This window comes from Choristoneura fumiferana, chromosome 17 (genome assembly GCF_025370935.1).
Source record: "Choristoneura fumiferana chromosome 17, NRCan_CFum_1, whole genome shotgun sequence".
Classification (NCBI taxonomy): Eukaryota; Metazoa; Arthropoda; class Insecta; order Lepidoptera; family Tortricidae; genus Choristoneura; species Choristoneura fumiferana.
In genome coordinates, this window is record NC_133488.1 from 18,576,436 (window position 1) to 18,603,448 (window position 27,013).

Here is a 27,013-nt window from a genome sequence, read left to right on the forward strand (position 1 = left end):
GGAAAATCAATTTTTTCAACGTTGTGCCAGTTTGTACTTAGGTAGTACTGACTTGTGCCGCAATCCGTTTTTTGATATCTTTTTAAATTTTTCAGAAAATCGCAAATCAAAAAAGGTAAGAAGCGACATATTTTTGAAAATTTTGAAAAAATAAAATCGCTATATATTGTTCTTAAGTTGTGCTCGCACGTGCTGCACACCATATTCTGATATGACACACAGATTTTTTTAAACACAAATCATAATAAGACGAGAGTCTATGTCATAAAATGGACTCGGTGTCAAAAAATTCAAAAAATTACGTATATGCTAGGTTGTGCTAGACTTGTGCTAGCTTGTGCTGTAGTCAGTTTTTCGATATCGCTTATAGTTTCGAAAAAAAACGCGAAACAACAAACGTCTTAGCACCGCCATTTTGAAAAATCGACAAAAATATATAATCTGCTAGTTTGTGCCAGACTTGTGTCTACTTGTGCCGAAAACTATTTTTCGATAGCATCAATAGTTTCAGAGATGATTGCAAATAAAAAAAAATCCCAGCACCGCCATTTTGGAAAATCAATTTTTCCAACGTTGTGCCAGTTTGTGCTTAGATAGTACTGACTTCTGCCGCAATCCATTTTTTGATATCTTAAAATTTTTCAGAAAATCGTAAATCAAAGAAGGTAAGAAGCGACATATTTTTGTAAATTTTGAAGAAATAAAATTGCTATATATTGTTCTTAAGTTGTGCTCGCACGTGCTGCACACCATACTCTGATATGACTCACAGATTTTTTTAAAACACAAATCATAATTAAGACGAAAGTCTATGTCATAAAATGGACTCGGTGTAAAAAAATCAAAAAATTACGTATGTCCTAGGTTGTGCTAGACTTGTGCTAGCTTGTGCTGTAATCAGTTTTTCGATATGGGCTATAGTTTCGAAAAAAAACGCGAAACAAAAAACGTCTTAGCACCGCCATTTTGAAAAATCAAAAAAAATAATTTAAAATGCTAGTTTGTGCTAGACTTGTGCTCACTTGTGCCGAAAACTGTTTTTCTATAGCATCAATAGTTTCAGAGAAATTGCAAATTAAAAAAAAACCCTCGGGAACTCGGCATTTTTCCGGAATAAAAAGTAACCTATGTCACTCTCTGACCGCATAAACTATCTCTATGCCAAAAATCATGTCGATCCGTCGCTCCGTTTTGACGTGAAAGACGGACAAACATACACATAAACATACAAACACACACACTTTCGCATTTATAATATTATATAAGTATAAGTATGGATCTACTTATATCAGTATATTTATGCGTTTAAGATTCCTACCGCAGCGAACAAAAGAGCTGATGATCTTGAAACGGCTTAACCGATTTTGATAAAACATATCTAAGAACCATCGCTTAAAAACCTGCTTTTAAATAAAAAAACCGCATTCAAATCGGTCCACCCGTTTAAGAGCTACGGTGCCACAGACAGACACACAGCCACACAGACACACATAGCGGTCAAACTTATAACACCCCTCATTTTGCGTCGGAGGTTAAAAACTACGTATGCGCTAAGTTTTGCTAAGCTTGTGCTAGCTTATGCTTAAAATCATATTTCAATATTTTTATTCACTACTTACAAAACATGTTAAAAAAAAACTCTGTACAGCCATTTTTGTTTTTTTTTCTCTCAACTTTGTGCCAGTTTGTGCTCAACTAGTACTGGGTTCTGCCGCAACCCGTTTTTTGATATCCTTATATTTTTTGTGAAAATGGCAAATCAAAAAAGTACTATTTTATTGAAAATTTATAAAAACGACAGATTGTGCTAAAGTTTTGCTCGCGTTTGCTGCAAACTGGTAGCAGTTAGATTCTGCAAAGGTCGCAGTTCTAACCTAACCTACTTTTCCGGTAGGAGTTCGATTCGGGTATGGTCGCAGTTCTAATCTAACCTATTTTTATTTATATTATGTAATTATTGCAGCTCTAACCTAACCTATTTTTCTGGTAGCAAATAGTTTATGTGTGGGGTAACTGGTTACATTATAACTTTACCCTTCTGTGTTTGTTGTAATGAAATTTTGAACAAATGAACATCGTGGTTTAGTAATTCTGCCATTTAAAATTCATACATAACGAATCATCTGCCATATAATATTCCCTGAACAGTTTGCCTTTTAAATCATATACTTAACCTAACCTAACCAACAAAATGTTGGAAAACCTCCGACTTTGTCACTTCAAAGTCCAATATCTCAAAAACGGCTAAACCGATTTTGCTGTCTGAGAACCATCGCTAGAAAACCTGATTTCAAATAAAACAACCGCATTCAAATTAGTCCACCCGTTTAAGAGCTTCGGTGCCACAGACAAACAGATACACAGACACATAGACATACAGACACACAGACGCACATAGCGTTCAAACTTATAACATCCCTCTTTTTGCGTCAGGGGTAAAAAAATTGGAATGAACAGGTCACGAAACAAAATTACACCAAACGATATTACGAGAATGAATGTTCCTTGAAACGCTTTCGATAAAATGACATTCGATGTAAAGTTTGTCGGCAAAACCAGGGATACCCCGACCCCACTCTAACTGTAATGTAATACATAATTTACATGATAACTATAAGTGTGTAGATACTGTTAAACTTTTTTGTTGAAAAGTTTTATATCTGTGCTTGCTGTCAACCGTTGAGGAGTTCCCTCAAGAAGAGACAACCCTGGCTGCACCATCAACTGGTATGTATCATATAAACGCCTTCTCGTTAAAATTGATCAATTATGCAAAGTTTTGTATTTGTCCTATGAGCCATTGAGGAGTTCCCTCCGGCGGAGGCGAGCCTGGCTGGACCACCAGGATTTTACTACCAGATTGTTGTTTTGTCATCAGATTTACGTAAGTGTGTCAAATTTTAAGCCAATCCGACTGCTGGATGTGGATCACATACTCTTTAACGGACTAGTTAAATAAAGGCTAGTAATAAATAAGTGTTTGCTAAAAAAAAATACGGGCTTTTTTGTTGACTATACATTACGTTGACTCTACTTGGATTGTCACCCAAACTACATTTGCGTACCAATTTCAAGTCGATACCATTAACCGTTGAAGAGTTCCGTCCTGCGGTGACGATACTGGCCTTATAACTAATAAGTATGCCACATTTTAAGTCCGCTTCGCTCCGATTAGGCCTCAGCGAGCGCCCGCTGACTAAAAGGCCTGGCTCTACCATGAGTGACACACTTATTTGTGGCAACGCTATAGTATGTTACTACAATTTAGCAATATTTTTTTTAAGGTTTGTTATGTAAATGGTGAATAGTCATATTGTTAATAACACTACTACTATTGTTATTGGTTGCCTGGAAAAGATCGCTCTTGAGCGACTAGGTCGCCTATTGCTTACCTTGTATTTTTTCTCTATGTGTACCTGTTTCTGTATAGCTTACCTACTATTTTAGGTAAAGGTACAATAAATAGTCATTGTATTTTTGCTTCATTATCATTGTACTCGTAACTTCCCTAGATTCCTGACAATAATAATATGTTCAGAGACGATAAGCATGACCTTCTTAAGGGTAAACAATCTTGACGCGTCTTTTTATTGAAAAACATTCGATTTTTAAATTTACTTATATCCCTAAAGATACAACACGGATTTCAAGTTAAATGCAACCTACTTTCAGAGCTTAAGTGATGAAAAGAATATAAATGATCATATATCCTTGCTAATTGTTACATTTTGCTGTGACCTATTTTCAAGTGTGTTTCAATAAAAAAAATATTGAAAACATGAATTATTGTAGAATTGTTCAAGATCATTTAAAACTACCTTTTTTCTAATGTTATAAAAAAACTAAGTATCCTCGATTTGTAATTTCAATCAATAATAAAATCATTGTTCCATATATATCTTTTTTTTTTTTTTTTTTTTTTGAAACGGGCATCGTACAAATTTGTCACATTAGCCCATAGGGCAAAACATTAAATAACAAGAAAACAAATTATGTACATCTCACAATTGACGATTAATTTATCTCGAATATAACAATCGATTTTAGAATCAAAATCGAGTCAAACTTAGATTGTTTATGAATTAAAAAAAACTATAACAGCTGTCACTGTCGGTCATACCACTAACTTGAAAATGCTGGTACTGTACATAGGTATTGTAGAAAACTTATGATATATGCACTTCGATCATCAAGTTCGTTCATCAAAGTATATGCATGTAGATAAAATTATGTATGCGGCTGTACATAATAAGGCATTATGTATCAGTCACGTAATTAACTATTATGTAGCATGTATTTATTGTTTCATTTTTAGAAATTTTCTAAATATATCGGTAGCCGTTTTTTTTTAATCCAGCCGAATTCTAAGGTTAAAAACATACAGTACATATAGGTACATAACTTCGATAAAATGTTTTTAATTTCGGTCCTAATTTGGGACAGCGATAACCATCATTTTATACAAATCGTAGTTGTTAATTTTACCTTACTTGACATTAAAGTAACAGTCTTTTTTTACAAGCTTTATTTAGTTTTACCTGTCCCGTTGTCTGCCTGTCTGTCTGTCTGTAGTCAAATCATGACAGTTAAATTTTTTCAACTTCCAGTAGTCAGATTAACTTGAAATTTGGAATACTTATGTGAATTGCGTGACAATACAATAATCTAGTAGTGACATCCTGGTAGTCCAGCCAGGACCGTCTCCGCTGGACGGAACTCTTCAACGGTTAATAGCATCGACTTGAAATTTGGTATGCAACTGTAGTTTCGGTGACAATGCAAGTACAGTCAACAAAAAGTACAGTCAGCAAAAAAAGCTTGTATTAAAAATGAAATTTTTATAGTTAGGTTATTTGTGTTTCAAGTTTGGAATCTTTTTCTTTCTTTCTAATAAATTTACTTCGATTCGTTCGTTCATTCGGTGCGCTCAGATCGGTGGATTATTATAAGCGCCGGCGCAGCCGGTCAGAGTCTCATTTTTTGTTAGAACTCAGCGCGGGAGCACGCTCGCCCTCGTATCAAGTGGGGGCGACAGTATAATTAATTTAAATTGTATTTAATTTAGTTAAATCTTTATGAGGACCTGATGGTGCTTTCCTAATCTCGTATCAGTGCTAATTCCCGAACCCGGTAAGTGTGGAACGAACGGTTATTGTTTTAATTATAAATATAAGGTAGTTTTACTCTGCGCAGCGTAACGTATTTGTTTGTGCAATAAATACATAGTATTATGTGTTGAAGAATAAACTTTTGCTTGTTCTCTTTGTTAGTGCTTTGCACGAATAATTTAATGATAAATTGCTACCTGTTTTAATTGTTAAATCGAGCTGCCGTTATTACTTAAATTGCAAATACGGCCAGCCTTCTGGGCACCTTACCCATTGACGGCGATTAAGGCCAAATTTTCTATCTATAGTTTAATTATGTTTTATTATGTTTGTTTTTAACAATAAACCTACTTATAATTTTAAAAAAAAGAAACGGACTTAAATTGCATAAAATTAAAATCCTTGAATGTGCGAATTACTACATTCCTGCTTTCTGCTTTCCCAAATATTGTAACTCCGTTTTGACTGTGAACCATGGCATATCGTCATTACTCCTAGCAGCAGTTCTTCACGCTTTGCTTCGGCACGGGTCACAATCAGCAGAGAGTGTCCGGCTACGTTGTTAACACGGTGTACCTATTCTCAGGGGGCTACGCTCGGGGTACCGGTACCAGAAGATCTGGGGGTCGGAGCGTTTCGACCGCTGGTGTTACTGGTCTTCGCGCCGGGCAACAGGGGAGTGCTGCGTGAAAGGGAAAGCAACCACAACCACAGAATTTACGCCCTTGTTACTTGAAAACCGATTAATTAACGTAAATAAGTTAGCGGTATTATTCGTAGCGGGCACCTTTTGGCCGTAGGGGCGTTAATGTTTAAATTTTCCTATTCTTTAACTAGGAACCAGTCTTAACCACGAAAGATGACACTCTCCATTCAACACCTTAATTTTTTTTAACCGAGGATCCCGTACCATCAATGCATACAAAGTTATGGTACTTACCTAGAGATCCTAAACTACCTGTTGACCTTTGGTCCAATAAATAACTGGATCGTCGTGCTTTCTTTTCTCTCTCTTCCTCTACCTCTTCCTCTGACAAAGGAGGCAACGCTCAAATTATATCGGCTAGAAATTTTTGCGCCTGATCTGCATGACCATGAGATTAGATGAAAATTAAATGGACTTTTTCACAACTCAAGTTATTTTGTTAACTTCCATTTTTATTTATTATAATTTGACAATGTAAGTAGTAATAATCAGTATTGTTGTTCTATATGTCATATATTATTTTGTGGCATTATTTTTAGAAATGTTGGTAGAGTCGTTTTTTTATGGCTTGCTTATATTAACCTGTTCGTGTGAACATAATCTTTTATTGAGAGTACATGTTCTTACCATTTATGCACTAAACTCATTTTCTCCACATGGGTCGTCGTCCTCTACACTTTCTACCTTCCCGTCTTGTTTCTCATTCCCTCTTCCTGTTTTCTATGACAAAGAATGGCAACGCTCTTATTTTATCGGCTGGAAAATTTTGCACCTGCTTTGCATGACCGTCCGATTGTCCGTTATTAGGGCTTGCGTATTGGCGTGATGGCAATACCGGTATTATTCCGGTATTCAAATTTTGAAACCGGTATCCCGGTATTTCGGTATTTTTTCGGTATTTCCGTATTTTCCCTTTATTTTTTTCTTTCTGTATAAGTCTGTTGTTTGTTGAATATAACCAATATACATGAAAAGCAAGATTTAATAAACTTCCCTTTTAATGAGCAAGTATTAAAATAAAAATCTAAGTTGTTAAATTGTTAACTAATACTTATATAATATGGAATTGGATTCTCTATTACCAACAACGTTACTGCACATAATGTGGGCAACACATGCTGAGTGGAGACCCTTTTTTGTATCTCTGTGTCACCTATAACATAGTTTAAGTGCTAGTTCTAGTCTAGTTTTAGGTGGTACATTTTGAGGGCAAAAATAAACTTTTCTTTCTTTCTTTCTTTCTTTCTTTCTTTCTAAATTCTGCGGTGAAAATTGTTTCGCCGATTATTAGTTCCCAACCAAATTTTCACATTTATTTCTTTCGCTTGTACGAGCTCATAAATCTCCAGTTCAGCTTGTAAGGTCTCTACTGATGAAATCTTCGCTCCGCCCGGAACCAGCTCAGCTTCAAACCCGAGAGCTTTCAGCTCAAACTTCAAAACCATTTCGAATGCCTAGGTAGCGACGTGGACATTACAACGACGGGTTTGTGGAAGCTGTCCATACGATCGGATCTAACTTCTTCAAAACCCGCCGTACTAGAACCAATAAGCTCTCGCGCTCTGGCCTTAGGCTCATGGAGGTGAGGCGTGAGATGCTGCTACAGTCTTCTGGTGACGCTTAATTGTCGCTATCAGCAGTTCAATAGGCAGATCTCAAAATCTCTGAAGCGCGATGTACGCCGATTTAATACTAATAAATAGCATTGAAGAGGCTATTGAGCGTATCAGAGGCTCTAAGGTGTTTACCAGGGATCTGTCTGTAAGTCAAAGCCGATTAATGAAGTTGAAGACCGACGACGGCAGAATCATTTCATCCAAACCTGAGCTGTTGGGGGAAAACGAGAGGTTTAATGGATAGCGACACGACAACCCGAACACCCTTCGAAAATCTAAAACCAGTCGTTAAGGACCTCAAGACGCCGTTTATATCCGTCCTCCAGCAAGGGGGAACACCGAAAGCATGGAACAGAAGACAGTGGTGGTACTCATCTTCAAAAAAGGTGATAACACCTTGCTGAAGAATTATAGACCCATCTCACTTCTGAGCCATGTTTACAAGCTGTTTTTCAGGGTCATCACAAATCGTCTCGCAAGCAGGTTTGACGATTTCCAGCCTCCCGAACAAGCCGGCTTCCGAAAACCTATAGTACCGTAGACCACATGTACGTTGCGGCAGGTTATACAGAAGACCGAAGGGTATAACTTCCCCCTTTGCCTTGAATTTGTGGACTACGAGAAAGCCTTCGATTCGATCGAGACTTGGGCTGTGATGCAGGTTCTCTAGCGGTGCAGTTGACTACCGGTATATCGGAGTGTTGAAGTGTCTAGTGTCTGTACAAAAACGCCACTATGTCCGTCCGATTACATGACCAGAGCACGAAGCCTATTCCTCGGCAGCGGGGAGTCAGACAAGGAGATGTAATCGCTCCGAAACTGTTCACCGTTGCATTGGAGGATGCTTTTAAGGTTCTGGACTGGAAAGGACGAGGCATCAACATTAATGGCGGGTACTTCATTCGCCTTCGATTCGCCGACGATATTGTAGTCATGGCTGAGACCATGGACGAGTTGGCCTAAAAAATGAACATGGGCAAGACGAAAGTCATGTCTAACTAATTTCCATGTTGTCCCAACTCCCGCAATAGTCGGGGGCTCTGCGCTCGAAGTTGTTGAAGACTATGTATACCTGGGACAAACGGTCCAGTTAGGTAGGTCCAACTTCGAGAAAGCTTACATACAAATAAACAAAGCAACTTGTGCGCGGTAAATTTGAAATTTGAAAGTAGATTAAGAGGTAAGTAACTTCAAAAGCCATAGTCTGAAGACAAGTTATTAAAAGTGCTTTCCTGTTTGAAATTAAAGTCGACTATTACTATTTTAAGCACAAGTCAAAATACCAAAACCGGTTTTGTAGATATTTAATACCGGTATTAAAAGAGGGGAAAAATGACCGGTATCCCGGTTTTTCGGTAATACCGAATACCGGTATCCATGCCCTACTCTGAAGCGATAAGGCCGCCTATTGCTTACCTCAGAAAGTTTGACAAGATTTCATATTTCTAAGACTATAATTTGATTCGTTCTCTGTGTTCTGTTTGGAAAGAGAAAAACGCTGATATTTTTAAAATTTCGCTACAACTATTAATTAATTTATTAGGTACAATTTTTTAAGATGTGCTTATTCTAAAATGGCATAACTCCAAAACTACGACACAATGGATCCATTACTTTTGTCTAGTCTCTTTAAAAAAAGATCACGTAAATCTGACGTAGAAGTTGCATTCTGTTGTAGTGTTGGCAAATTCAGACATATTTTTTCAATTTTTGTATTTTTTTTAATATGAGAAATCAATTATAATAAATATTTTCCCATGTTCAGGAGGCAAAACTCTTTCGATTCCTGTAGTAATTAAAAGATGTTAAAAAAATGAAATCTTGTCAAAACAATAGCAAGGTCGAATATTTGTGTACATTTATTTGGTCGCAACGCGTCAAAAGAAAAACGAATACATTTATTTTGACAGTCACTTTATTCAACTAACACATAAATGACTTCAAACATGACGAATTGATTACATGCTTCATACAAAGACGATTTAAATATTTTGCGTAGCGGTGGACCAACTTTTTAAATAAAAATCTCTTTCATAGATATAGAAATGTAGTGCCTTTAACAACGTCGGAGTTGCATATGCTATTGACAATCATAAATTTATAATCAAAGAACCACTGCAATTGCCGCCATACCATCCGGACTTTTAATCCAATTCAAAAACAATTTCAACTCCAAAATAAAAGCACTATACAACAACGAATTCCTTGCTTACTAATAAAAAGTTGTTTCACCCAATAATAAATACAATACCTCACTGGGCCAATCTTTGGCGATCTAGAAGCTATATTTTGTCCTCGTAACTTATCAGTTTTCAGAGCGAATATAAAAAAATCTTGTGACATTTAAATTCTATTCAGACGTTATGTATTAGATGTTCATAGACAATTAATAGTGTTGGGAACCTTTAGAGCGTTTTCCAAATTCCGATCCGATATCGGACGACGATAGATGGCACCCGATAGCCGGCACCGTGTGCTGTTTTCACATTATTTCCGACGAAATCGTTCCGATACGGCCGGCTCAAAATGGCCGCCACGCATCGGGCTCTGCGCTCACGACAATTTAGATACACGCATAGCACACATACAAATATTATAGTCAGACAGCTCACGGGCGGCAGATGGTGCCGCCAACATGTCAGTGTCGGCTCCAATATCCGATATCGGGCCGGACAATGTGAAAGACGGGTACATATTTCATACATTTTACTAGTCCCGATATTGTATCGTCGTCCGATATAGATATCGGATAGGATAATGTGAAAACGCTCTTATTAAGCAAAGCTAATAGACGCTAGAGCTATCATACCTACAACGCAATCGACTTTCAAAGTTGAAACTCGCTTGTGGCATTATAATATAATAAACTGGTGTTAAAAGGTGAAAATAACATCGATGACAGAGAATTACACAAATATAACATGGTTAAAACGAATTATAAACAATTAAGTAACTCGCTATAGATTCGCGACCGATAAATATATCACAAATAAATAATGTAAAATGTTTTCAACGTCGTCCCATCACTACTTTCCATAGACAAGCCGGATGTTATCAATACCAAATGTTAATAGAACTAAGTTGTTTTTGCATTACATAAGCAAATATTTCAAACCACATCCAGAACATAGTCTTATTTGTAAATATGATGCGATAAGTCTGAATAGGGTTCATAAATTTTCTCAACCAACGACCATAGACACTTCCAACGTCAAAGACTAACCCTGCTTTTAAATCAACAATGCATAACAAATTACATATGTAAAGCGACGCATGCGTGTAAATTAATGGCGCTACTTTTTTTTTTTCTATTCGGCTTTGTATGGCAAAGGGGTGACGTCTGTAGTGCCGGGCGTTGACGTGAAAAATGGTGACACGTCAGAGAGATAGTTCCGAGGGAACAGTCCGATGAGGAGGGCTATTTTCGCTGCGATCGGCGCCTTCTCCTCGTCGTCTATTATCGTGTCCTGGTCTGGCATTACCTAAAAAAAAAGATCTGTGACATTTGTCGACCAAAAACTAGAAACATCTTTGTTTGAGGCTGTTTACACCTGATTGCCTTGGTCTTAGACGAAGATTTTACTTTATGCACTAGAGCATAAAAAGTTCGTTTGTTTGTTTATACTCTTTATTGTACAAAAAGGAAAAACAAAAAGGTTACATAAATAAAAGTCGTTTTAAGTACAAAGGCGGACTTATCCCTGCAGGGATCTCTGCCAGTCAACCTTTGAGTGGTAGAGGAGCAATCAAAAAACAAGGATCGACAAATAGACCAAAACATTTGGATAAATATAAATGCATATGTAAACCTAAAATACCTAACTATATACAATAAATATATAACACATATATTAAACATTAATATATCTATAACTAAATATTAAAAAATATAATATAAAAAAAGTCATTTCATGTCGCCTAGATCTAGCATAAACACGAACTTTATGAGCATGAGAAGTGAATAGTATATTGTACAACGAGAGCATAAAACGAGCCATTTTACTCAAGACGTTCAAGGATCAATCAACTTTTTCTTGTTTGTTATTCTGTCCCGTCGTCCAAGAGACAACAGTGACAGAGTTTCTTAAAAAAACTGCTTTGACATATGCGACTAATATGCTTAGGAGATAGTCTATAAAATAATGAGCTTGACTTGGGCGGACCTTGTGCAAGGTCCGCCCGGATTGCTACCACCGTCTTGCTCGCTAATCCTGCCGTGAAGCGCAGTGCTTGCACTGTTGTGTTTCCGCGTGGAGAGTAAGACAGCCGGTGAAATTACTGGCACTTGAGGTACCCCATCTTAGGCCTCTAGGTTGGCAACGCATCTGCAATACCCCTGGTGTTGCAGATGTTTATGGGTGGCGGTGATTTCTTACCATCAGGAGACCCACTTGCTCGTTTTCCATCCAGTCGAATAAAAAAAAATTTTAACCACAGAAAACATATAGAAACCCGTGGTTTTAAAGAGTTGTCCAGGGGACGTAACCATGGCAACGAGGTACCAGAAAAAGTTGATCGACCCTCAAAAGCCTTTTGTTAGCTGTACTAGCACTTTTTTTTTTAAGTCTCTCTCATTAACTGTTAATGAGTTCCGTCCAGAGACGATCCTGGCCGGATCACAAGAACTTCACCGCCAACTTACTGTCTTGTCACCGGAAATATTATAAGTATTTTATATTTCAGCTCAATTCTAAATTACCTTATCGGCTATGTGTTTTTGAACAAGCCCATCGCCGCCGACATAGAATGTAGAGAAGCCATCGTACCACCTACAACATATAATATACGACATTACAACAAAATAAGTTTTTGGTAAAAATTTCATTTTTAATACAAGCTTTTTGCTGGCTGTACTTTTTTTTGAAAAGTAAAAATTTGGAATTGAAATAAAAAATACAAAAAGATTCCAAAAAAACAATCTTATTACGTCAAGGTTCAATTTTGTTGACGGTGATTTTAGATACGAGATTTACTCAAAGTAGTGACGATATCTCATTGCTACTTGTTACATATTTGCTTTTACTTATTTTTCAAAATGTTTTTCAATAAAAAAGACAACTCAAGATAGCTTACCTTCTTTCTAATACTAAATTAAGTATAAATCAAGAAAAACGCGATGTATGTTTTTAACAATGTATTACTCACAGCTCTTGATCCTGGAGGGCCTCCTTCATATTCCACAGTTTGTATTTCCAGAACATGAAAAACACTTTGAAGCCCGAAATGCCGCGCACGCGCCATCGCATTCTTCGAAAGAGAAAACAATGCGCAAATTAATAAAGAAAAGTTTCATACCTAACTACGCCACGGTCGTCTACAGTGGCTCATTTAGATCGGTCAGTATGGAAAAATCGGAAACTATAAGACATACGAAGATCTGTTCTTAGGAACCATGTCATAGATTTCGTTTAGGGGCATACATGTCCAAATGTCAGAAAGTCCAGGTGTCACATTGTCCATGGTCAAAAAGTCCGAAGGATGAAACGTCCTAGTGTCTAAAAGTCCTAGCGTCAAAAAGTCCATGGTCAAAAAGTCCGAAGGATGAAACATCCTAGTGTCTGAAAGTCCTAGCGTCAAAAAGTCCATACTCAAAAAGTCCGAAGGATTAAACGTCCTAGTTCTGAAGGCCTGAATCCCATAATGTCTCATTGTATAAAAATATGACTAACACAACTAAATGATAAATATAACTGAAATAGATTAGAGAGCTAGATTGCTCATCTGCATTATTTCCAGTCTGTTATCTAACACCCTGAGACCCATTCTCAGTAAGATGCAGATGCATCTATTATGCTTCGTACATGTCATGTCGAGTCGATGGAAATGACCAGCTTATCCAGTCATGCAGATGGACTGGGGCCTCATTCTACATTGTCTCTTTCCATATTGTTATCGTATTGTCTACGTGGTGGCAGCTCCTATTGACTTGACAGTAAAGGCGATCGAGTCGAAAACAATTCGATTGCAATAGGTGTAAACAAAACCAAATTAGAATGAGTGAGACCCCTGGACTCTCGGACATATGGACTATCCGACATTAGGGCATTATAACCTTTGAAGTTTTTGACAATGGACAATGTGGCACCTGGACTCTCGGACATATGGACTATCCGACATTAGGCATTATAACCTTTGAACTTTTTGAGAATGGACAATGTGGCACCTGGACTCTCGGACATATGGACTATCCGACATTAAGGCATTATAACCTTCGAACTTTTTGACAATGGACAATGTGGCACCTGGACTCTCGGACATATGGACTATCCGACATTAAGGCATTATAACCTTCGAACTTTTTGACAATGGACAATGTGACACCTGGACTCTCGGACATATGGACTATCCGACATTAAGGCATTATAACCTTCGAACTTTTTGACAATGGACAATGTGGCACCTGGACTCTCGGACATATGGACTATCCGACATTAAGGCATTATAACCTTCGAACTTTTTGACAATTGACAATGTGACACCTGGACTCTCGGACATATGGACTATCCGACATTAAGGCATTATAACCTTCGAACTTTTTGACAATGGACAATGTGACACCTGGACTCTCGGACATATGGACTATCCGACATTAAGGCATTATAACCTTCGGACTTTTTGACAATGGACAATGTGACACCTGGACTCTCGGACATATGGACTATCCGACATTAAGGCATTATAACCTTCGGACTTTTTGACAATGGACAATGTGACACCTGGACTCTCGGACATATGGACTATCCGACATTAAGGCATTATAACCTTCGGACTTTTTGACAATGGACAATGTGACACCTGGACTCTCGGACATATGGACTATCCGACATTAAGGCATTATAACCTTCGGACTTTTTGACCATGGACAATGTGACACCTGGACTTTCTGACATTTGGACATGTATGCCCCTAAACGATAGATTTTAATAACAAGAAAAAACTGCATTCATACATTACAAAAAACTGTACTCGGCTCGGGAATCGAACACAATGCATTTTATTTATTCTAGTTACCGTGTTTCATAGTAACATTTATTTACCCCACCGATATCCAAATAAAAATAATGTAAGTTATATTTTTCAAAACACCCTGGTTCGATTCCCGAACTGAGTACAAGTGTTTTTTTTAATGTATAAATGCAGTTTTTCTTGTTACTAAAATCGATGACATGGTTCCTAAGAACAGATCTTAGTATGTCTCATAGTTTCAGACTTTCCCATACTGACCGATCTAAATGAGCCACTGTAGATTACCGTGGCGTGTGAGGCATGCCATTGGCTGTCACTGATGACTGGGGCGGTGAAAAGGTTAAGGTACCCTCCACTGGTATTCATACAACACTAAACTCACTTGACGGTGGAGTCCTCCGGGTGCGCCGTTATCTTCATAACCTCGAGCTTGACGTACGCGAACTTAAAATGGCCGACAGTCCGCAGCAGCGCGATCTGCTTCACGTAGTGGATGAGGCCGCTGCAAACATTGATTGCAGATCGATTCACAACAGCTGGCACGAATGTATTGAATGAGTGAATAAATAGTAGATTGTACAACAAGAGCTAAAAACGAGCCATTTTACAGGAGGCGTTCATATAGTGGATAGACACGTCGAGGGGAAAATGGGTTTAATGCTCGAGTTTTACACTCTGCTTTTCACTTCGATGGCGAGGAAATGAAATAGCAACAATGGACACAATGGTTCACTTACTATTACTATGTACCTTTCATTACTATATAATATTAATTTAATTGATCGATTTAGAGTTATTTGATTATTTTTTAGTTTGATATAAATTAAAAATTACTAAAAAAATATATGTAGCCACTTTTTTGTTTGTGGCTGTTGTCACCTGATTACCTTGGTCTTAGACGAAGATTTTATTTTATGCACTAGAGCATAAAGTCGTTTTATGTCGCCTATGAAAAATATGTGTGACAAAAATTCCTACAAAAATGTCTAAATGACATTACTTTCGTTCAATCCATTCGTGCCAGCTCTTGTGAATCGATCTGTATTTGGGTGGATCGACTATTTCTTGTTGTTATTCTGCCCCGTCAGCGAGGGGACAAAAGTAGTACAGTTTAATAGAAGAAATGTTGTGTCACATTATACTAACATGCTTATTAGATGACCAATTATAGAAGGGGCTTAAAACTACCACAACAATGCATGTTTGGTCAATTTTAATCATATAAACTTACGCTTTAAAGAGTGACCCAGAAGACCGTGACAGCAACGAGTGACTAGAAAAAATTGCTCGACCCATTTAATAGTGTTGACCCGCGACTTCGCACGCGTAAATCATTAGATCCATTCATCCATCTCGGCCTATATACGTCCCACTGTAGGGCACAGGCCCTTCTATAATTGTTCATCTAATAAGCATGTTATTTTAATGTAATGTGACACAACATTTCTTCTATTAAACTGTACTACTTTTGTCCCCTCGCTGACGGGACAGAATAACAACAAGAAATGGTTGATCCACTCTTATTAAAAAGTTAGCTTAATAAATCAGTGCTTACACTGTGGTGGTTCCTCGAATGTTGTTCACAAATATGAGGTCTGGATGGTAGATGGAATAGTCCAGCGGTTTGATAAATAGTTTGGGCATCTGAAAAGAGGACAAACAACTTGCATTAATATAAATACAACCCAGGGCATGAATGATCATCAAGGATGACAGTGAATAGGTTACTGAACCAGTGAGGTACACCTTTGGCCTCATCTGCACTTAACATCAGGCAAGATAGGGGGGGGGGGGGCATCCGCGACCCATAGTTTAAAAAACACTGGATGCATATGTAGTGCAATATATGGCATCCGAAGTCTCAAAGAATTATTGTATTAAATGAGTGACATTTTCATATCTATTATAATAGAGCTTTATTGTTAAAGCGAGGTTCTCACGAGGCGATTTTAGTTGATCAACTGAAATCGGTTCACGAATTGAACGACAATCGCTAAAAAGTTGACTCCCTCTCAACTTTTGGTGTGCGAGACGGTGCATTTTGATGACGTCACCATGCCAGCAACTTTTTTATTTATTTATTGAATAAAACACATGCAAGCTTACAGTACGAAACCAAAACACTCACACATTAATTACAAAAACAAAAAAAAAATGTACATGAGAAAAAATACATTAATTGAGGAAACAATGTCAATATAAATTACAAAGCGACGTCAAGGAATATAAAAGAAGCTTCACATTAAAAAATAAAGTAATAACAATAATTCTAAATCCAAAATGAATAAGATATCTTTAAAATATAAATAATAATAATAAATAATAAACTCAACGACAAACTCCTCAAATACTATTCATAATTTCGATAAGAACTTGTCGAACGTGAGAACGATCCGTTCAAGTTAAAGACGATTTTTATCTGTGGTGGCAGTATTGTTTGCTACGGTATCCAGCAATGTCTTCGTTTGCTAGTTATCTTAGAAGCGTTTATGAGACTCCTAATTGATTCCTTCTTGAGATCCAAGCCCTCACCCAAAATCTGCGTTTTTTTCTTAATATTTCCTTCCGGAAAATAAGTCTCAGTTTGTCAATTAAAACATTTCTAATTTCGCGGATACATGTTCGCACGACATCGTTTGACGCCATTTTGAGGCAACTGCCAGTTCGGTCCGATTATCCGTGCGACCGTGGAAACGAAATTTGATCAAATAAAATCGCCTCGTGAGAACCCCGCATTAGTGTGAACTGTCAAAATGAAATGGGCTGTTCGATGGGTACTGAAATTAATTAAGAGAGACAATAATTAATTACGAACTTGTCTGAGCATAAAAACCATAATGCACTACATCTCTACAGCCACATTAACATTATTTAACCATAACCAGATCACTTACAGTGTCCGAAAGCACATGGAATACTTTCATAAGTTGCTCCTCGCTGGGCTTCCCGTCTCTGCTGGGCTCCGGAGGCGAGTCAGCCGACGCCCGGAGGTTGGGGCTGCTACAGTGCGCCACTGCGTCATACTCAAACGCCGAGAGACAGGTGGGCTGCAGTTCCTATAATAACGTCACTATGTCAAATATAAAACCAAAAAAAAAAATACAGAGCCTCTTTCAACAAACATCTTACGAAGATCCAGAAAATTTGTAAATAATATTTTTATTTATTTATATGTTATCCTAGAACTGGATCAACTAATATGAAGATTCAGACACAGATAGAGCGGTCTCTCGCTGGGGAGCCAACTCTACACGCCATCGATCACGCAACTCATCTGCTCATAGTCCCCCGACTGATCGCATGATATTTAAAAAAATATATATATGTTTTATGTACAATAAAGAGTTACAATAAAATATAATACAATACAATGTATTGACTGACTTGGAATACTTAAATGGGGTTTAATTTATTTGTAAGTGTTTACTTAGAACCAAATTAAAATGTTTTATAACTTGACTTTTTATTTAATATATAATAAATAAGATTGCTCAATTATTTGTTGTTTTTTCATTTCATTATTTAGTACCTGGGCGACCGAGCTCCGGCTAAAATTCGATAATAAGCGTTTTCCCAGAGATAAGACCAAGCTGGATCGATTTGTAGTCCCCGAAAACCCCCACATACCAAATTTCATCAAAATCGTTGGAGCCATTTCCGAGATTCTGATTATATATATACAAGAATTACTTGTTTAAAAGTATTAGATTAAATGTTAGCATTGTTTCATTGTTTATTGTTTTTTTTTATTTATCTCAGAAGGCTAGAATCGTAGAATATCAGTCAGTTATACAGTCAAAACCAAATATTGCTGTTCCTTTGTTTTTGTTTTGACTGTACTATGTTACAAGACTAGGGTATAACAAAAACAAGTACCTATACTTTAGGTCCTTGAATATTAAAGAATCTGCTCTAACAACCATAATCTGACAGCCCTTTTGAAGATGATCAATTGATCATAAACAATTTCAACTGTACATAGGAAAAACTTTAAAGCTCAGAACTAATAACGATGATAACAAACAAACAAAATGGGGGGAGTTTAAAAAGTGGGACCATGGCCATATAGGCCATATTGTCTAATGGTTCATTATCAAATTCATCATCTCTTTCTACCCTCAAAAAATAAAAGTTAAAACATTTACTCTGCACAAGCAGGCCACAAAGAGCTCTTTTACATGTCACTTTTTCAAACTACCAGCATTTTCAAGACCACCATTGCCAAGAAGCATGCGTAGCAAAAAACTAGGCAGAAGTGTTTTTTCAAAACAAAACAAAACCTGTTATACCATGTGACAGAAAGTGGTGAAAAAGATTGTAATTCCAAGTGTGTTAGACAATAGAGTGAGACACAACTGACTGAATAACTGTTCCTTTCCATCCTACCTACATATTATATAGTCAATTTTCTGTTGCACAATTAAAAATTTTGTTACTAGGTACAGTCACCAGTATTAATATCTACCCCAGCGGAGCGTGCAAAAATATCTGACACATCCTTCCGGCCCTAGAAATAGAGTTGTATCAGATATTTATGTACGCTTGTTGTGTCAGATATTGGTGCTGGTGACTGTACTTACAACAGATAAGGTATCCAACTTTTATATTCCACCCAAATTTCCAGCACCCAAAATAAAAGGGTGGATCAACTATTTCTTGTTGTTATTCTGCCCCGTCAGCAAGGGGACAAAAGTAGTATAGTTTAATAAAAGAAATGTTGTGTCACATTACACTAACATGCTTATTAAATGACCAATTGTAGAAGAGGCTTAAAACTGCCACAAAAGTGGTAAAACTTACAGTTTTAAAAAGTGACTCAGGAGACCAACTATAGCAACGATTGACAAGAAAAAGAAAAATTTAAACTTATGTCAAACATACCTCCCCATTCTCATATTTCAATAGATCTATATCTGGAATACTAGTGTGTGGTAAGCAGTGGAACTCGAAGGGTAGATTCTTTTGTTCAACATAGTCATCGCAGGTCAAGCCCAGGGTTCTAACGGTTATGCCATCTTTGCTACTCAATCTGTGGACATCGCCGTGCGAGGTGTTCGTTGGACGGTAACCTCCCGACGTTGCGGTCACCAGTTCGTGTATGTACAGATTATCGATATTGGTTTCCACAGAGCATTTTGACGGCACCGGGCAACTGGATATACGCCGGTTGTGAAGAAACTGCGGATAAATAGGTAAAAAGTACGGTGAGTGACGGTATGTCGCCGCACACGGTCTAATTGAGTCAATGTCAAGGAAGATGTAATCACATGAAGATGGATATAAATAACGTGATTTAACACGTAATTTTGAGGCCCGATGATTTACAGTTACCAATCAGACACTCATATAGGCCATGGAGATGTAAATAACAATAAATAAACAGAAATATACTCACATCTTCTAGGAATTGCGTCCGCACGGGTATTTTTCTAGACAGTCGGCTGGAATGATTTTTTGTAGAAACTATTCCGTTTATAGGAGAAAATTTGTGGGAAAACGTGCGCAAACAAAGCGCCATTTTCAAATCGATCGTTTAACCGCTAAATAACACGAAAAATTCGATAATTATTTGAAAATGTGTCGTAGAAAATCCAGACATTTCGAGTAAACACATGACAGCTGACTTTTTTTTATTCGGTCAATCATTCATTCATTGGGCTATGCCACTAAAACCTTATTCTGCCACATGGATAACCAAACAAATTAGCGATTGAAATAATAAATGCCACTTTTATTTGAACTAGGTATATTTGTTCAAAGTTATATCTGATATTATGTTAGTTAAATTTATGTGCATTTTGGAAAGTTCACACAGATTTTAAAGGTGTTTTCCTTCCACTGTCACTGTCACTGACATTTCGGTCGCGGTCGCTGGAAATTTTGACAGTTCAGTGTTCAGCTACTACAAGCGAATCAGCTGAGCGAGGCGACGCACGGAACGATTATAAGAACGATTATAGCAGTGTTTCTAATGTTAGGAATCGTAATTCAACTAGAAACTCCGGCATTATCAAATATACTTGCGCATAGGAGTTGATTCACCATAAATCGTGCCTGTGACTAACAAATTATGAATATGCAGCGAGTGTTCCAAAAAGTACACGGCCAACTATTGATCTGCAAAACATACAGCGTAAGTTTAATATTAACATATTACTTGTTAATTTTGCAACGATGCTTTTTCGAATAGTAATGATAAAAAAAAGTAGGATTGTTCCTCATTGTAGGGGAACTTGCAGCAATTACGTGAACAACACAACATACATCATACAATAATAAATCATACTTGTTTTGATTCATATCCCGTTATATCTGGCTCAAACCGGGCTACCTAATTTCTGTGCCGTATCTACTCGTCAATAAGTCGGCCTTACAAACTTAAACCTTACGCAAAGCTATTATTACCTATACTATATGGCAGAGAAAAAAAAAAACATTGTTTTACTTTTTTTGGGGTTTGTAGTAAAATTGTGTTACCGTGGTTAAAAAAGGTCGGTACTGGTACTGCCGCAGTCGCCGGCAACTGCCTCAGTGTAGGTTACGTACCTATTACCTACCAATGTTTTAATGATATACAATTTTATCATTTTGCATAGTATTAGATGTATATAAATCCAGTTTTTTTTTTGATACAGGAAATGTTTTTAGGAAATTTTTGTTCATCATTAAAATACCAGAGAAGATGTTGACTGTCCTACTCGTAAATATTATCATGGGTCATAAACAAACCTACAAACAAACTCAGACACATTTTCCTCCAAAAACCTAATCATCATCATCCCAGCCTATATACGTCCCACTGCTGGGCACAGGCCTCCTCTCAGATCAAGAGGGCTTGGGCCATAGTTCCCACGCGGGCCCAGCGCGGATTGGGAACTTCGCACGCACCATTGAATCGAGTCGCAGGTTTGTGCAGGTTTCCTCACGATGTTTTCCTTCACCGCAAAGCTCGTGGTAAATTTCAAATGTAATTCCGCACATGAATTTCGAAAAACTCAGAGGTGCGAGCCGGGGTTTGAACCCACGACCCTCTGCTTGAGAGGCGATAGGTCAAACCACTAGGCCACCACGGCTGCTTTTTCCCATCCCATCGGAATTCCTACAAAATTTCTCTCATTTGTCTCAATTAGCTAGAGTGAAGTGAACATTTTTGACGAAACTCATAGAAAATTAAGGTCTAACAAATCGTTTTTTTTTTCAGTCTCTTCTGTGCTCCAGTACAGTACGTTTGAAGCACAGTAAGAATGAACTCAACGAGCACCGGGCAAAGGTCATGGGCCGTGGATTACCAGAGAAGAAGCCTCTCCCTGGTGTCAAGAGCATAATAGTGGTTGCTTCCGGAAAGGGAGGGGTCGGGAAGACCACAACTGCAGGTACAAAAACAAGACTCTGTTCTGATCCTCTGATTGTGGGCCACTGTTACTAAGCATATGTATGTAAATCCTGGTAATCATTTAACAACATTGTAAATCTGTTTCAAAAAATTAGTTTTAGGTATAAATTACATTTTTAATATAAGCTTTATTTTGCTGAATGTACTTGTATTGTCACCCAAACTACATTTGCATGAGCCAGTCAACTTTCTTACCAACACTAATCTGTCCGCAACATTTTTCAAACAATTTCAGATTTTTGTAAGTAAATAAGTTTTTTCTGAAATTTAATAGATGGTGTACATGAATACATGCCATACTACGTAAGTTTAAGGTATTAAACCGTGACATATCTTGTTGGAAGTACGATTTTTTGGTAACGCCAGAGACAATTTTGGTTACGCAGGAGACGCCCAAAGTGTCGGTAAAATAGTTGATTCGCCCGCATACCAAATTTCTAGTCAATGCCATTAACCGTTGAAGAGTTCCGTCCTGTGGAGACGACCTTGGCCAGACTACCAGGATGTCACTACCAGATTATCGTATTGTCACGCAATTTACATAATTATACCAAATTTAAAGTCAATCCAACTACTGGAAGTTGGTCCAATTTAATTTGCAAGATTTGATTACAGACAGACAGACTGATAGACAGACAACGGGACAGGTGAAACTAAATATAAGCTTGTAATACATCTTAGTTCCTTGCCAGACTCTTCCTCAACAGAGGTTTTCCGAACTGGTGGTAGATTATTTCATCATCATCATCATCATATGTCAGCCAAAAGACGTCCACTGCTGGACATAGGCCTCCCCCAAGGCTCTCCACTCGATACCTCGATCTTAACCAGGTCGTCGCTCCATCTTGTTGGAGGCCTACCGACAGCTCGTCAAAGTCAGTCAAAATATCTTTATTCAATTTAGGCTATAACAGGCACTTATGAATGTCAAAAAAAATCTACCACCGGTTCGGAAAAACCTCTGTTGAGAAGGATCCGGCAAGAAACTCAATGAGGCATATATTTTTTTAAACAGATTTACAGATTTACCTTCAGATTTCAGATTTATAGAACCTTCTGATTATTTGGCATAAAGATATTTTGACTTTGAAGCCTGTGTTGTTTCCAGTGAATCTCGCGTGCGCAATGAAGGTGATAGAGCCAGACAAGGGTATCGGGCTTCTCGACGCGGACGTGTTCGGCCCGTCCGTGCCTCTCATGATGAACCTGACTGGCGAGCCGATGCTAAACGACGAACATCTGATAGAACCGTTGCTCAACTACGGGGTCAAGTGGTGAGTAATCCATTCGACTCCTTTTAAGGTCCCTACTCACATCGCCGTATCATATCATGACCGTATTATGAACGTGTCGGACAAAAAAATATTCTTTTCACTTCTCATTCTCGTAATGTTCGTGTTTATGCTCTATCTAGGCGACATAAAATGACATTTTATGCTTCAGTGCATAAAATAAAATCTTCGTCTAAGACCGACTTAAGACCAAAGTAATCAAATGTCAACAGCCACAAACAAAAAGTTTCTATATACTTTTTAAATATTTTTTTAATTTATATAAAACTAAAAATCAATCAATCAATCATAAATAAATCAGTAAAATCAAAAAAGTGGAATTATTATAATAATGCGTAAAAAATAAAAGGTACATAGAAAGTGAATCATTGTTGCTATTTAATTTCTTGCAATCTTAAGTGAAAAGCAGAGTTTAAAACTTGAGCATTTAAACCCGATTTCCCCTCAACATTTGCTGCCAGCTGCCCCCCCCCCTTCCAGTTGCCAAATGTAAAGCAACCACCACCAGCATCAGTCGACAGTCCTAAATCTTTGACTTGACTTGCTTGTTTCCAATAAATACCTACAGTACAATTCATACTTTTCTCATTCTCCATAACAACTTGCCCCCCCCCCTGGGCCATCGGCTGGCGACGCCCTTGCTGTCAGGCAGGTGTCATTGGCAGTATCGTAATGGTTCAATTCAAAGCGACCGGTTGCCATTAAGCAAAAAAGGTGAGGTTGAATTTAATTTCTTTATTTTTTCTTATGTTTCTAAATAGCCAGCTTTATGTAGCAGCTCAAGGTATTTTAAGTTTTATAACATACCCAATAATTCAAAGTGGAGGGGCCTACTACGAAATTCGAAGTTCGTATCGTACCGTCCCTCTCACTAAAAAAAGCTGCATTGAAATCGGTCCACCCGTAGAGCTATGGTGCCACAGACAGACATACAGACACACATAGCGGTCAAACTTATATATAACACCCCTATTTTTATAGACCACTTATTTGGCTGACTGTATATAGTACAATTTGAATAATCAAATTATTAAATCAGAATAAAGGTGCGACCAAACCGCTGCTTAAAATACGGTGACGGCACGGAATCGCAGTGACGCACCGTATGCGCACCATTTTTTTGCATGCTTTCCACACCGCTGCTTAAAATACGCAAACGGTGCAGAATCGCAGTGACGGGCCGTAAACGACAAGACTTTACAAAAGTCCTGACGTTTACGGCACGTCACTGCGATTCCGTATTTTAAGCAGCGGTGTGGAAAGCATGCAAAAAAAACGTTGAGCATACGGTGCGTCACTGCGATTCCGTGCCGTCACCGTTTCTTATGCAGCGGTGTGGTCGCACCTTAAATGGTGCCTGGTTTAGACAAAGCGTAGTATTAAAACGAGTTTGTTTCAACAGTATGTCAATGGGTCTGCTGGTCTCTGGCGAGAACGCCGTGGTGTGGCGCGGTCTGATGGTGATGCAGGCACTGGAACGTCTGACGCGCCAAGTGGCGTGGGGCCCACTAGACTGCCTAGTGGTCGACACCCCGCCGGGCACAGGAGACACACATCTGTCGCTAGCCCAGAATCTGCCTATAGACGGTGAGTGGTCTTGACTTGGGAGCTGCTTGGCCTAATGGTCGACAACCCGCCGGGCACAGGAGACACACATCTGTCGCTAGCCCAGAATCTGCCTATAGACGGTGAGTGGTCTTGACTTGGGAGCTGCTTGGCCTAGTGGTCGACACCCCGCCGGGCATAGGAGACACACATCTGTCGCTAGCCCAGAATCTGCATATAGACGGTGAGTGGTCTTGACTTGGGAGCTGCTTGGCAGTGGTCAACAACCCGCTGGGCATAGGAGACACATCTGTCGCTAGCCCAGAATCTGCCTATAGACGGTGAGTGGTCTTGACTTGGGAGCTGCTTGGCCTAGTGGTCGACACCCCGCCGGGCACAGGAGACACACATCTGTCGCTAGCCCAGAATCTGCCTATAGACGGTGAGTGGTCTTGACTTGGGAGCTGCTTGGCCTAATGGTCGACAACCCGCCGGGCACAGGAGACACACATCTGTCGCTAGCCCAGAATCTGCCTATAGACGGTGAGTGGTCTTGACTTGGGAGCTGCTTGGCCTAGTGGTCGACACCCCGCCGGGCATAGGAGACACACATCTGTCGCTAGCCCAGAATCTGCATATAGATGGTGAGTGGTCTTGACTTGGGAGCTGCTTGGCAGTGGTCAACAACCCGCTGGGCATAGGAGACACATCTGTCGCTAGCCCAGAATCTGCCTATAGACGGTGAGTGGTCTTGACTTGGGAGCTGCTTGGCAGTGGTCGACACCCCGCCGGGCACAGGAGACACACATCTGTCGCTAGCCCAGAATCTGCCTATAGACGGTGAGTGGTCTTGACTCGGGAGCTGCTTGGCAGTGGTCAACAACCCGCTGGGCAAAGGAGACACATCTGTCGCTAGCCCAGAATCTGCCTATAGACGGTGAGTGGTCTTGACTTGGGAGCTGCTTGGCAGTGGTCAACAACCCGCTGGGCATAGGAGACACATCTGTCGCTAGCCCAGAATCTGCCTATAGACGGTGAGTGGTCTTGACTTGGGAGCTGCTTGGCCTAGTGGTCGACAACCCGCCACAGGAGACACATCTGTCGCTAGCCCAGAATCTGCCTATAGACGGTGAGTGGTTTGACTTGGGAGCTGCTTGACCTAGTGGTAGACACGCCGCGGATCTGTCAGTATAATGTCGCCTATAAACGCGTTTTATGACCAGGTGCGCTGGTGGTGACTACGCCCCAGTCCGCGGCGCTGCAGGTCACGCGCCGCGGCGTGAACATGTTCGAGAAACTGAAGGTCCCGATCATAGGCCTGGTCGAGAACATGTCGCACGCCATATGCTCGGAGTGCGGCGCGAAGAATTACGTGTTCGGGAACGAGACTAAAAGGACCGCGGATGATATGGGCTTGGAGATTATAGAGAGTTTTGAGGTTGGTAACATCATCAATTTAAAACTAGCTAACCATAAAAATTTCATTTTTAATACAAGCTTTTTTTGCTGACTGTACTTTTTGGTGACTGTACTTGTATTGGCACCCGAACTACATTTGCATACCAAATTTCAAGTCGATGCCATTAACCGTTGAAGAGTTCCGTCCTGCGGAGACGATCCTGGCCGGACTACCAGGATGTCACTACCAGATTATTGTATATTTTCACACGATTTACATAAGTATTTCAAACTTCAAGTCAATTTGACTACTGTAAGTTGGTCGAACTGGCCAAGGGCGTGTCAGACACGCCCGAAATAGGGTTCCGTAGCCATTACGAAAAAATTAAGTAATATTTTTCTAAGGATTTCGTATTTTATACGGAATCTTCCAAGTTTAGGTATATTTTTTACCTTAGGCTGCTATTTACTCTTAAACTACAAAATCACCCCCTCTTTACGTCTATGGGATGTACTCTAAATAATATTTTTTTGAATTTTTGATTGTACCATTTTGTCGGCATAGTTGACATACATATTCGTGCAAAATTACAGCTTTCTAGCATTGATAGTCCCTGAGCAAAGCCGCGGACGGACTGACAGACAGACAGACAGACATGGCGAAACTATAAGGGTTCCGTTTTTGCCATTCTGGCTACGGAACCCAAAAATCTGGCGAAAAACCAGGATCCCGCTTTTTAATTGTTCGCAGGTGGACCAGAGCATGTCGGAGTGTATCAACAGTGGGAAACCTGCGATCTACGCGTTACCAGATAGCATGCACGCAGAGAATACCGGACCGCCGGCTCCAACAAAGATCTTCTCATACATAGCAAGTAAGGAAAGGCGAAGGCTGACAAACGAACGCACATTCGTTAAATTCCGTTTAATTTTTAAATAATTTACAAATAAAAACTGTTCTATAAAACGTGTGTTTATTCCTTTTTCTA

General features: G+C 38.9%; 2 protein-coding genes across 4 annotated transcripts in view; both read right to left on the reverse strand.

Annotated features, from left to right (window-relative positions):
• Window positions 1-27,013, reverse strand: part of LOC141437372 (unconventional myosin IC-like) — a 131,421-nt gene that overhangs the window by 54,795 nt on the left and 49,613 nt on the right. The window lies entirely within an intron of this gene.
• Window positions 9,328-20,033, reverse strand: LOC141436936 (uncharacterized). Its single transcript, XM_074100073.1, has 8 exons — window positions 19,792-20,033; window positions 19,278-19,574; window positions 17,291-17,452; window positions 15,952-16,040; window positions 14,779-14,898; window positions 12,576-12,677; window positions 12,130-12,199; window positions 9,328-10,912 (listed from the first exon to the last, which is right to left on the reverse strand). The coding sequence occupies exons 1-8, from the start codon at window positions 19,912-19,914 to the stop codon at window positions 10,739-10,741; spliced, it is 1,137 nt and encodes a 378-aa protein (XP_073956174.1). The 5' UTR covers window positions 19,915-20,033; the 3' UTR covers window positions 9,328-10,738.